Source organism: Chelonia mydas, chromosome 6, assembly GCF_015237465.2.
Source record: "Chelonia mydas isolate rCheMyd1 chromosome 6, rCheMyd1.pri.v2, whole genome shotgun sequence".
Taxonomy (NCBI): Eukaryota; Metazoa; Chordata; order Testudines; family Cheloniidae; genus Chelonia; species Chelonia mydas.
The window spans coordinates 72,674,193-72,688,325 of record NC_051246.2 but is presented as its reverse complement, the minus strand read 5'-3'; the positions used below and the strand labels follow the sequence as shown (position 1 = coordinate 72,688,325).

The 14,133-nt window shown below is 43.2% G+C and overlaps 1 protein-coding gene across 1 annotated transcript in view; it reads right to left on the bottom strand.

Moving 5' to 3' along the window:
* Window positions 1-14,133, bottom strand: part of INO80 (INO80 complex ATPase subunit) — a 129,401-nt gene that overhangs the window by 84,597 nt on the left and 30,671 nt on the right. The window contains exons 6-8 of the mRNA XM_037900465.2: window positions 7,642-7,762; window positions 6,091-6,305; window positions 1,407-1,460 (exon numbers count right to left, since the gene is read on the bottom strand). Coding sequence (XP_037756393.1) covers window positions 1,407-1,460; window positions 6,091-6,305; window positions 7,642-7,762 — 390 coding nt within the window. The remainder of the gene's footprint in view (window positions 1-1,406; window positions 1,461-6,090; window positions 6,306-7,641; window positions 7,763-14,133) is intronic.

Genomic DNA, 14,133 nt, shown 5'->3' with positions numbered 1-14,133 from the left:
TTTGAGAGCTCAGTCCTGAAGCCTTAATTTCTATTAATTGGTATGTGGGTATGGCTGTGTGTTTTGAAGAAAACAGTGCACAGCTTCACTCTCCAGAGCTTTGCAGCTCTGCAGGCTGGCAAATGGTAGACAACAGCTGCTGTAAATATTGTAATCTCCAACTACTCATCCACATACCACCAGAACACCCTGTCCCATGAACTTTAGTAAGCATGCTGGAAAAAACCTGCCTGTTGTAAAGCTCCTAAAATGCACAGGAGATGCCACCTCTCCCGAATATCTTATAAATGTACCCAGAAACCCCTCCCTCAATCTATCCACACTTTATAAAGTCAGTGGGAGTCCTTACCCCATCTCTAGTTGTTCCTACTGATTCACAGCAATATATTTCACTAAACTTCTCACTAGCTAATTAAGTTAGCTATGCACTTCCTTAGATGTGCACCTCACAATCTCAGAGAAAAATTTTACTGCACATGCTGAGAAAGCCAACATCAAATGCTCTTTAAAAATAACTTTCCGTACTACAAACAGGGGCACTTCTCATCTGCTGAGCCAAAAGATTTAAGAATATTTATTAATAAATTTGTTTTGGAATCACCTATACAGAAATCTGCTCAATTGTTAGGCTCTGATCCTACACACATTTATGCACATGCTTAACTTTACTACCACGAGTAGCCCCATCAATTTCAATGGGATTACTCACAGTAGTAAAGTTAAGCATGTGAATAACTATGTGCAGGATCAGACCTTAGTTAAAAAAAAAAGTCAATAAAGTGATCTATAATGGAGTCAGTTTATTGTCTCAAAGAACAGCAAATTAAAAATTCTCAAAGTAGCTCTTACCACCAAAAATAAAACAGATCCAAATCTCCAAAAATCCATGTTTTATTTTTTTAAAGTGCATCTATTGCTTATGAAACATACCACACAGACAGATCTGGAGAGTGAAGATCTCTATCTAAAGGATGGATGTAGAATTGACAGTGGCTGTGCAAGTACAGTATTCCCAATACGACCCTGCAAAAGTGATCCAATTCCAATCTGGAGAGACTACCTCTAATTGTTGGTGATGTGAACATCTGCTCACCAGGGTCCTGATCAAGAGCCCACCAAAGTCAATGGGAGGCTTTCAATTTACTTCAATGACCCTTGGATCAAGCCCAAAGAGCTGGACTGAAATCACCAACAGCAAATAGTCATATTCCTACTTATAAATGGATAAGTTAAAAACTGGAGAGAGAGGAAGAGGATCTGTAATGAAAACAACAAATTATGTGCTACCATAATTGCTATATTAGCAATGACTTAAAGATATGCCAATGACGTAAGAGACAACAGGAACATGCAAATTTTTTTTGCACAAGATTTAATATGAAAACATAAAGCTTAACCACCCTTACCTTTTTGCTGTTGGTTAGGAAAAGATTGCGTGCTGAAGCTTTTTGCTTGTATGCCTAAAACAAGACAAAATTTCATACACCCATTAATTAAGGGATTATGGTTTGATAATGTTTTATAAGGTAATTAACCATTTTTTAAACACCATACACACACAAACTTAAAGCACTATATAACTGCATTACAATACAGTCTTCAATTATATAATCAAACATTATGGGGATTTTTGCCTTCCTCAGAAGTATTAGAATGGCTTTCATCCTGGCAACTGGAGGCACACTCATGTATTGCAACAGTTAAAGGAATCATGTAAAACAAACCTAAAAAACAGTACAATTCAGCTGTCCCACTAACCCTCTTTTCACGATAGACTCCTTGCTTACTATTTCATGTATAGTTTCAGGCATCCTGGGACCAGGTCCTCTGCCTCTGCAGATGATTTAGTTGGGCACCCCAACCTGTCTTTGAGGCATGTGTGAGAAGTGTCATTGTTGGGAAGAGGGCAAAGAATGGTACTCCTTTTGATACATTCTTTGGGTCCAGCCACCAAGCGCGTTCTTGCTCAACTTGAGGCAGGACAGTGACTCTTGTTCATACGATATTGGATAGCAAGTACACTGAACTCTTCCACATTTGCAAGGACAGACAGTTACATCTAGTAGCATCACATGCCAATATGTGGCCTAGCAGCTCCAGATATGCATGCACCGTCATTGTTGGATTTGATTTTAGGTTGTTCGTCATTGACTGGAGAGACCAAAACCTGTCTTCTGGGAGATAAGCTCTTGCCGATCAAGAGTTGATCAAAACTCCTATGAATTCTATCATCTGTGATGGTGTAAGAAAAGATTTCTTGCAGTTCACAAGGTATCCTAGCTGGGAAAACAGGGAAAGGTCGTACTCTAGGCTGTTGCTCCTGCTGTGACTTGCCTCTGATCAGCCAGTCATCCGGGTATGAGAAGACATGGATACCCTTTCTTCTTAAACGTGCTGCCACCCCTGCCAGGCATTTTGTGAAAATTCTCAGTGCTGGAGAGCCAAAGGACAGCACCCTGTACTGGTAATGGTTGGATTCTACTGTGATTAGGTACTTCCTGTGGGCCAGATGGATAGTTATTCAGACATATGCAAGCTGAGAGCCACAAACCAGTCCTGAACTTCAAGAGATGGAATGACGGAGGCAAAAAGTTACCATCCTGAGCCCGAGATGGCATATGTATCTGAGTCTTCTAGGTCTAGGATAGACCCTGCCTCCTTTCTTCTTCAGGATAAGAAAATACCAGAAAAAGAAGCCTTTCCCCCAGAAAACTGGTGGGCACCTCCTCTACGGCTCCTAGATGAAGTAACAAAACCTCTTCCACTTGTAACAAGGGTCCCTAAAGAGGGATGGGAAAGGAGCAAAGAATGGAACTGGATGGGGGTAGCCAGGGGTGATGATCTCTAGTATCTGTCTGTCCGATGTTACGATATGAATGAAGTTAGATGTTGGAATGAAGTTAGACGGCTTCTGAAGGTCATGATCACGGGACTGGATCTGATGGGCTCTCAAAAGTCTTGTCAAATTTGTTGACGTATGGTACGAGAGGGGTGCCTTGCCAAGGAAAAGGAAGGCTGACGATCTCTGCAGGACTAGGCTTTTTCTGGCAAGATACTCAGGCTGTTTGGAATGGTTAAGACCTTTTGCCTCAACTGGGGTTAAGGGCACTACAGTTTGCAGTCTGACGTTAGGGTGTAAATCCCTAGGGAGAGCAAGATGGCTTTAAAGTCTTAATGAGTGTAGAGCACTGTCCATTCACTCGTTAAATAATTCCATGCCTTCAAAAGGCAGGTTCTCAGTCTTGGGTTGTACTTCCCTAGGGATCCCTGCCCCCTGAAGACAATGTTCTGTGCATTGTCACCACTGTGGCCATAGATCTACCATGGTGTCAGAGCGTCCACTGCAATTTGGAGAATAATCTTGGCCACCAATTGGCCTCTTTGATTATTACTCTGAGCTCTTCCCTGTTGTCAGACAGGATCTTAGACAGGAAGGGCATTACTCTATTCCACATCAAAAAGATTCTTATTTGGCCAGGAGGGCCTGGCAATTTGCCACTTGCAGTTGCAGGGAGGCAGAGGAGTAAGATTTCCTCTCCAATAGATTAAGCCTTTTTGATCCTTGCCTTTGGGAGCACTCTTGTTCAATTTTGATTTTTCCTTTATCATCAAGACTATTAAGCAGCTAGGGGTAGGATGGGTGTAAATTACACAAACCCTTTTTGAGGGACCTGGTACTGCTTCTCTATTCACTTTACAATAGCTGTTATCATGGCCGATTTTTGCCACAGGGCTTTAGAAGGGTCATGCAGTCCTTCATTTATGGGGAATGTGATTCTGGCTGGACCAGAAGGTGTCAAAATATCAAACAATTTAGGAGATTTCTCTGGTATGAAGGTGCCTATATTTCCCAGAGTCTCTGTGATTCTCCTAAGCAGCTCTGGAATGAACTGAAGTCATCTGGGTGCCAGTATCCATGCCAAAGACACTGCTTCATTGCATGATGAAATTGAGAGGTCCTTAGGTGGTGAGACAGGACACTGGTGTTGCTCTGCCCCCACATCTAGTTCTTCCTAGTTCTTCCCAGGTGTCACCAGTGGTCTGGCCAGGGATACTACTCGGGAGAATAATCTTTTCCTTTTCCTGAAATGAGTTGGAAACCTGCTTTAAGAGGCATATGAAAGTGGACCTCAATAAGCCCAATACGGCCACAGTGGAATACTATACTACATATGGGTATGGCTGTCTTATCTGGTATTGAGTAGTCCAATGCCACTCCTGACAAGACAGCAGCTGAGCCCGGTAGGGAGAACCAGCTAGTTATTCAATAATGTCACAAGGATCTCAGAGGAAAAGGTCCTCTGGCTCACCTGAGATGAGAACATATGCCCCGGTGATGGAGAGGTGGAATAAGTATCCTTTAGGGGTGACACCAAGGTATATAGCGCCAAGATACCAGGCTCTGCACTGGTACTGGAGGATGCCTTGGACGGTCCTAGTTCTTTCAATGTACTTCACACAACCCTGGTTCAGCTATAGGTTTCGACACTGAAAGGTGCACTGCTAGAACTGGAGTGGTGCCTTCTCAATGACAAACAGGGTTTGGTGGTTCCCTCTCCTGAGGTTTTAGTGGTCTGTCTTTGCGTAAAGTCACTGACTTCCAAGCTAGGGTCTTTGCCCTCATGTTTGGAGCAGTCTGTTTCAGTGCTGGACTTCAGTACCAGAGGTGTCTGTAGTGCCAGTGGAGACTCCTTCAGTGCCTAGACCAGTTCCAGGTCTTCTCTCAGTGCCTCCTTCTCAGCGATGGTGTCACATGTGTCCTAGATGGGGTACTGGACGAAGCTGGCTTGTCTGATACCAAGACTCTGCCCATCTCCTCACGATCTGAAGGATCCAAGTGATGGAATTTCAACCACACATCCCATATTTTTTGTAAGAATGCACAAATCAACAGGTACACCAAGCATATGCTCGGTGTATGGGATTCTCCCAAAAAAGAGGCACCCATTGTGCCTGTCTTGCAACAGAATTAGTCTATCAGAGGAAGGACAGGCTTGAGCCCCCAGATTTCAAACTTGCCATGTTGACAGGCCCTGTAAAGGGGGGGAAGGGCTTATACAGACTGGGTCTCACCATCTGTACTCAGTACAGTGAGTAAATATTGTGCAGAGCACTCATAAGTCAGGTGGATCAGAAGAGTTCTGAACAGTTTTTTGAAGACTTACTTGGAGCTCACCAGATTCTGTCTTGCTGCTATCGGCAAGGGAACTGAGGGAAGGTCATAGCCACCCCATCCTTCATATGGAACACAAGGAGGCACAGGGCTCATGAACGGCCCCAGCGGACATTGCTATTCAAAAGACTCCAATCTTGCACAGTGAGATCCACTCAGACACATACTTGAAGAAGCAGGCACAGTTCTCTCTGCACATTATGGCTAAAATTGTCCCTCTTTATCTCCCCAATCTCACCTGAGTTGCAGTTGCTACAAAGTTTAGATCAATTAGTGTGTTATTACAAAATACTAAAAAAGTATAAGTATAAAACAAGACTCCCTGAAAAAATTTTTTAACTATAAAAGTCTCCATTTGGCCCTGGCCGGTTAGTTTTGTTAAGCAAGCAAACTTCAATACAAGTTGTACAAGGTTCTCTAAAAGACCCTTTAACCAGTGTTCTATTGAATACTACTTTAAATAATTTTTCTTCACTGTAAAGGTAGTGTGACTGAGTGCTCTTTGTATGATGACTCATTTTTCCTTTAACTGTTGAGCAGCAGCTAAGCCAGTTCAGAGAGAAGCCTTGCTTCACACGTTCTTTATTTTCTGAACAACCCATCGATCGCTCCCTCCTCTCCTACACTTTTGCCTTTGTCTCCATTCTCCTCTTCTCCAGCCTTTTCTTGGTTTCTGTGGAATGCACCCCCTCCTCTTTGCAGTGATTATATACCTACTTAAAATTTAATGAAAACTTTAAAAAAAATCAGAAGTTGGAAGAGCACCTCACTCACCAACACAGCAAAAGATGGAGTATGGAATATTATTGTGATATCTGGTGATCCACAGAAAGCTCTCAGACTGCATTCTGACTTCCTGATTCCTCAAACCTTCTCTGCCTTGGCATCCCCCATTCAATGCCATTGGCCAAGCTCACCTTTGGTAGCTCCTTTTTGACAATGCTAAGCCACACTTTCCGTCGGCGGGCATTCAGTTGTTCGATGGTCAAGTGCTTCTTCTTGGACCCTGGTGGTGGTGCATCATGAGAAAACTTAGCAAAAACTTTGGTCTGGTGATGGTGGCGTCTTGGTGACTCTTCTGAGGAGAGTTCTTCATCCCGTCTCCTCTTTTTTTTCACCTTTTTCAACTTGGCTGCATGGGAACAATTGGCACAAGATCAGTTTCTTTTCCTGTCATTTGTGATCCTCCACATCAACTCCTATGTCCTCCCTTGCCCTGCTTTCCTAGCCACTTTATATCTAACAACAAACGGGACCAGCAAAAACGGAACTGGTCCAGGAGTAGTTTTATGTTCATCCCATTCTGGGCCCACCGATACATAACACTAGCTATCTTTTCATTACTTAGCCATTAGACAGGAAAAATCTGATATTGCAAGATGATGAGAACTCGATACTCCTCTCCCCAGGGAAACATGCCTGTACAGTTAAAATACTTGGAAGCTGGTATGTTTTTCTGCCCTTGAGTGAAGCTCTAGTCACAGACATTTAAAAAAAAAAAAAAAGCAAGATCAGCATTCAGTATAAGTCTCAAACCAAGCTGTTGGTCATTTGAAAGAGATGTCTAGTTATATTTAGTACAGATACCATGTGTTTAGAGGAAACTAACAGACACTAGGATCGGATAATTAACAAGTAAGCTGCAGAGATTCTGCAAAGCCAAGTACACTGTAAGTTTCTGAGAGAAAAACATATGTAGCTAGAAGGATGTGCAGGAGGATAGGGAAGGAAGGAAGGAAGGCCAAAATAACCTTCTTGAACATAGATCAGACTTTCAGTACTTGCAATAGGCAGAATCCACTTTGCATTGATAATTCATAACCTCCTCTTCCTGTTTCCGCCCAGATTTCTAGCTGCTGTCAGCTCAGTCAAGAAAGGAAACTGTGTTTCCTGAAAAACATGCATCTGAGAAACTCTAGCTGAGAGTTGTCAGAAGTAGATCTATTTTAATTCACCCCAGACAGCAGTTTCCTAACACATCCCTCCACTTTCCAGACTGTGGTCTCAGTCCCCATAATTCCTTGTTTGGAAGGATCATACTTATAAGGAGAATTATCCAGGTATGTGGCAACTTCTTGTGCTTTTCAAGCATTTGCTATATTTGCCAGAAAACCGAGTACCAGAACCACAGTATGCAATGATATCTGTTGATTCCAAAACATTGAGTAATGAAATAGGTTGTAGGGTGATTGACAACTAGACTACGCCTGTCTCTGTCACTCTAGAGCTAGAGACCAAGACTAGGAAGCAGGAACTCCAAATTTCTAATCCCAGTTTTCCTATCAACTCTCTCTGGGGGGAGTAGATAAGCCACGGCCTATGTTTTAGGCTCTTTCTATAAAATGTGATATTGCCTACCTACCTACCATCAGTGGTATTGAAGATTAATGTTTATTAGTAAGTGGAAATACAATATGACAAGTCTAATCACACAAACTCCAGGTAGTAACACAGGGTGGTTACCTCACCTTTTAATTTTTTTTCATCTTTGAACTTCTTTTTCTTGGGCCCTAGGAGATGGCGCTGTTGCTCATAGTAGGGATCATGTGTGGAGAGTAGCCCTGCACTGTAGTACTGATATTGCTGCAACTGAAGCAGAAGTAAACAGTTAAGCAACATAACTGCTAGCAGATATAGATGAGTAAACAAATTCAAATATTGTCCATAAAGAAAAGTTTGAAAAATGTGTACTCCTCCATATTTAAAACTGAACTGGATTAAGATAAGGTGCCCAAAGTAAAGCCACTGGACAGATTTGGTTCCCAAAGCTCTACAAAGTGAATTGCAGCCTACTCACTAATACAGTAATATGTAAGAAGTGTCTGTACAGCCTACAGATCTCAGCATACAATGCTCCAACTAAATTCAAATACCCATCTGCTTGGCTCAAATTAGAACACTGCATGTTAGGACCTATATTGTTACTATAGGCCACATTACCATTTTATAGCTGAAATCTGCTCTACTTTATGCAAAGCAGGCATAGCCATCAGGCTCCCATCAAGTTGCTAATAGGGTGCTCAAAAAGCTGCACTAAATTAAAGCATAGACACTATAAGAACATGTCTAGGGCCCCACCTCCTGCAGTCACATGATGAAGTCAGAATCGCTGTTTTTGTTTTTTTTAAAAAGTAATGTTTCTAATCTTCAGGTTTGCAAAGTAAAGAGTGAAAATATGGCCAGTGTAGCCAATGCAGTGTTGTCTGTCAAGACTATACACAGACTCCCAAAGAGGGAGAAAGCCATGTACAGCCCCATGCCCATCACCAGAGCAGACTAGGAACCTGCTCGCTTGGGGGCGGGGGGGAGAAGGGGACAACTACTGCCACTGCTGTATCTTGAGAAGGGTATGAGTCACCACTACCATCAAGGGAAGAGGGGGTCTTCCTGATTGTCCTGAGTATGAGGGAGAAAAGAGTGGGCCTCTGAGGTGTACCCCCAGACACCAATGAAGGGGCAGGATGCTCCTGCTTCCTCTGGTGCCTTCTGGGTAGGAAGGGAATCACAGCCACCACAGCATCTCTCAGCAGCCAGGGAAAGGGGAGGCCCTGTCTTTGCAGCTCCTAGCTGGCCAGAATTAGTGAGAGTTATTGCAATTGCTCCTAGTACTGAGTCTGAGTAACCAGACACTACTGCTTCTCTCTTGGGTAAAGGAAGGACCTGAGGCCAACCCATCCTCAATCTCTCTAGAGAAAAAAAAGAGGAGGGAATGGGAAGGCTGCACTCATACGTTTGGGTGGCAGCCAGGGCAGGTATTCCTACAAATGGGTGCTCCCCAGTCCTCTGGGCACCAACCCAGTAGAGGACTAATTGTGTGTGATGGAGATTTCAATGGTGCCACTCCATCATAGCTCTGTTAGGGTAGCAACAGTAGGAGCCTAACACATAGAGTCCTATGCTGAGGAGGCATGAAGGGACCACATACACAGAATCCTCTACAAGAATGGGTGGGGGCCAATTCCTCCCTCCTCTGAGACAGATTCCAGCCCGCTTGAAGACAGGTGTTTACTTGTTATCATCATACAATTACTATAATTGACAGATGAGAGGTGGGGAAAAAACAAAAGCTCTATTTTTCCAGTTTGCATACTTTGTGCATTAGATAGCATTTTGTGTGAAGTCATTCCTACCTAGTCAATCAATGTCCTTAGGTGTTTGTGTGGGTGTTTCACACAGCAATTTGAGGAAAACATTTTAAAAAAATATGGAAACACAACTGCAGTGCCATAAATGCTGCCTGAAAACCACAGGGCAGATGTAGTACCTGAAATTATTTTTAATAATTTTTTTTTAATTGAAGTGGATAGCATCCCTTTAAGCATGAAGAGGGTACAGCATCTGGTTTTTAATAATCTAATCCAGAAATTACATCATTTCCATGACTCTCCAGACAACAACACAAGTAGAGTGTCCATAAATCAGGCTAGGAAAAGAGTGTTAAAAGCAATTTACTCCAAGTACAGTGAAACACCGCTATCACGTCATAATTGGGGTCCAAAATATTATATCGCGATAAATGCGGGATCGCTTTACAGCAGGGTTACGAAAATTTACCATTTCAAGCCGCTCAGTTTAAGTCTTGTAAAAAAAAACCAACGGTTATCCCAGCATGTTTGAAACACAAAAGTAGTAATTTAATTACATGTACATGAAAGAAACATGTGAAATTGACTACACTAATCATTGCGCAGAGTGCAAAGTCAATCTGGTTGCATGACTCCATAATTTGAAATTTCATCACTTCTAAAAAAAGCTATCTAGTGTGGTCTGCTTATTTGCCGCGGACTGTTGGCTTCTAGCAAAGTCAAGAATGCTTTTGAGTTGGAGGAATTTGATGCTGTCCACATCTTGAGTTTCCAGCCACTTCAAACTGGCTTCTAGGTGCTTTACTGCCTTGGACACTTTTGGTGGGGGAGTTGAGGTACCATCATCATCATCATTAGCGCCACTGGTTTCGGGCTCTGGTGGTGCAGCTTCATTCTTTCCGCTGACATTTGCAACAAGTACATCATCTGACATGTGTCCATATTTGGGGCAGATGTCATCTGCTGAAAACCAGCTGAGGATATCATGATGACTGTGCTCATATTCTCCGAGTGCTTCTTCGGCTAAACGTACATCGTCTTCAATGAATCTTGTAAATTCAGGCTCGTTGTCGTGACCCTCATCGTGCGTAGATGATGGAAAAGTTGGACCAAGACCTATATCCAGCATTGTTCAATGCAACGTGCAGAGATAGCAGCCCAGAAATGGGAACTCCTTCTGAGCAAGCCTGGACAAACTATTGGTACAAGGCTGAATCTAGGCGTTCATCATTAGCAAACTTGACCTTTTTACGCTATAAACCAGTTTCCTCTTCAAGAATGCAGGGTAGGCTACGGAGCTTTTCTTCTTTTTTCTACCCTCACAGAGTGGACTTGCTAATTCCTAGATCTCTAGCAAGCTGAGTTTGTTGTTTGCCCTTCTTTAGTTGATCCAGGGCATACAATTTCTCTTGGGCACAAAACGACTTGCATTTGCAAACTGGCGTATACATAACAGTAAAATATTTTTTAAAATATAGGAAATTAATAACAAGTTAATAGGCAAACACCATACACATGTACAACCCGAGAACTAAGTGCAATGGGCCTGCAATGGCCACGAGTCACTTTATCCTGTAAGACCGGAAGAACGCGGTTTATTTATAAATGTCATAAAAAAAAGTATTCTGGCAAAACACGAACAGTATTATGGCCTTAAAGGGGAGCCCACTTATGATCGTGTTACATCCGAATTTGCGTTATCGCGGGGCGAATTATTGCGAGGTTTGATTGTACAACTAACTAATATTCAGGTTGTCAAACAAAAAAAATATATATAGTTGACAGAACATTTTCAGTTGTCAAAAATCATAGAATATCAGGATTGGAAGGGACCTCAGGAGGTCTTCTAGTCCAACCCCCTGCTCAAAGAAGGACCAATCCCCAACTAAATCATCCCAGCCAGGGCTTTGTCAAGCCTGACCTTGAAAACCTCTAAGGAAGGAGATTCCACCACCTCGCTAGGTAACCCATTCCAGTGCTTCACCACCCTCCTAGTGAAAAAGTTTTTCCTAAAATCCAACCTAAACCTCCCGTACTGCCACTTGAGACCATTACTCCTTGTTCTGTAATCTGGTATCACTGAGAACAGTCTAGATCCATCCTCTTTGGAACCCCCCTTCAGGTAGTTGAAAGCAGCTATCAAATCCCCCCTCATTCTTCTCTTCTGCAGACTAAACAATCCCAGTTCCCTCAGCCTCTCCTCGTAAGTCATGTGCTCCAGCCCCCTAATCATTTTTGTTGCCCTCCGCTGGACTCTTTCCAATTTTTCCACATCCTTCTTGTAGTGTGGGGCCCAAATCTGGACACAGTACTCCAGATGAGGCCTCATCAATATCGAATAGAGGGGAATGATCACTTCCCTTGATCTGCTGGCAATGCCCCTACTTATACAGCCCAAAATGCCATTAGCCTTCTTGGCAACAAGGGCACACTGTTGACTCAGATCCAGCTTCTCATCCACTGTAACCCCTAGGTCCTTTTCTGGAGAACTGCTGCCTAGCCATTCGGTCCCTAGTCTGTAGCAGTGCATGGGATTTTTCCGTCTAAGTGCAGGACTCTGCACTTGTCTTTGTTGAACCTCATCAGATTTCTGTTGGCCCAATCCTCCAATTTGTCTAGGTCCCTCTGTATCCTATCCCTACCCTCCACCGTATCTACCACTCCTCCCAGTTTAGTGTCATCTTCAAACTTGCTGAAGGTGCAGTCCACGCCATCCTCCAGATCATTAATGAAGATATTGAACAAAACCGGCCTCAGGACCGACCCTTGGGGCACACCGCTTGACACCGGCTGCCAACTAGACATGGAGCCATTGATCACTACCCATTGAGCCCAATGATCTAGCCAGCTTTCTATCCACCTTATAGTCCATTCATCCAGCCCATAGTACTTTAACTTGCTGGCAAGAATACTGTGGGAGACCGTGCATCCGATGAAGTGAGCTGTAGCTCATGAAAACTTATGCTCAAATAAATTTGTTAGTCTCTAAGGTGGCACAAATACTCCTTTTCCTTTTGTGTATCAAAAGCTTTGCTAAAGTCAAGGAATAATACATCCACTGCTTTCCCCTCATCCATAGAGCCAGTTATCTCATCATAGAAGGCAATTAGGTTAGTCAGACATGACTTGCCCTTGGTGAATCCATGCTGACTGTTCCTGAACACTTTCCTCTCCTCTGAGTGCTTCAAAATTGATTCCTTGAGGACCTGCTCCATGATTTTTCCAAGGACTGAGGTGAGGCTGACGGGCCTGCAGTTTCCCGGATCCTCCTCCTTCCCTTTTTTAAAGATGGGCATTACATTAGCCTTTTTCCAGTCTTCCGGGACCTCCCCCGATCGCCATGAGTTTTCAAAGATAATGGCCAATAGCTCTGCAATCACACCCGCCAACTCCTTTAGCACCCTCAGATGCAGTGCATCCGGTCCCATGAACTTGTGCTCATCCAGCTTTTCTAAATAGTCTCTAAAATCAGCACTTCTGAAGTACCAGTCACCATAATAACTAAGTGGTGTACACAAATTTCAGATACAGGGAAATCTCTGTCCTGCTCTCTAGTTCAGTTGACTTTTTACTTCTGAACACACTGTCAGATTAATCTTCTGCTCCAGTTAACTGGCAAGCTTTTGGAGAAGTAGTGAGACTTCCGGCATAAAAATAAATTTGTGGCACAAAAATAAAATAACAAAACTCTTTTGTATGCATGTTCTCTCTTCCTCCTTGGGGACAAGCTACCGAATATTGTGGGTGTTTCAGCTGAATGGTACCTTGAACTGCAGTCTGAAAATAACAACTAGCGTAATCAGCCTTCATTTTTTTAAAAAGGCCTAACAGTTGTGTTCTATACTGCACTTTCAAGAATATGAATGCATGTAGAGTTAAATTGGGGCCTCTTCCCAAAATGCAATATGTGATTTGTAAAAAAGTGGCTTGCCTCTTAAAGGTTAGAGGCCTGAGGCCAGCCAACCCTAGTTACTAAACAGGGATCATCTGATTTCCCTATAAAAGGCAGCAGGAAGCTGAAGGACGGATGCTCAGGGAAGAGAGACTGTTCCCAGCTAAAGGCCACTGTAGAAGAACTTCATGCAAATAAAATCAGACTCTAAGATCAGCTGCTGTCACTGGAGGGCTGCTCTCATTAGACTTATGAAAGTCTGTATGGAGTACATTTAAGAAGCTCCTTGTAGGGGGGAAAACTGACCCAAGGGACTGCTTGCCAGGCTCCCCTGAGGCCACAAGGGGGTGCAGGGAGGAGGCCACTCTCTGACAAGATTGCACTGGATGAATAGGGACAGAGAAAACTGGACAGAAGCAATGAGAAGGGTGGGAAAATCATCTATTTCTCCACCCAGGTGGTGGAATTGACAAGTAAATTGAAGTGAGACCACCAATTTTCATTCCAGACGCTGGCCCAGCACTATGGTTTGTCAGTATGTAATGGGGAATACAGGGAGTATTCACCTCCACACACTTTCTACTGCAATTCAAATAGAAGCAAAACAGTTTGGGCAACATCCATTTAATGTAAGAAGGGATGGAATGCTGGAATCAGAAGGGTCCATAACAGTTAGGGAGATCTAAAAGTGCAGTGACAGCAGCAGGATCCCCTCTTCTCCCAAAAGGGGGATAGAAAGAGGGACAGTTAGTGAGGGAAAGTTATAGGGATTTGTAAGTGTGTGAGGAGAACAGTGTCTGGAATGTGAAAAGGAAAGTGAAGAAAGGAAAAAGACTGAGAAAAATGAAAAGCCAACAAAACCAGGAGAAAGAAAAAGGAGGGGGAGGGGGAGGACAGAAACCTCTGCTGAAAAAGCAGAGTGCTCATGACTATTCTCTTACTGCAAAGAGGCTCTGTGTGGGCCATGAATTGCTGCATGTGGT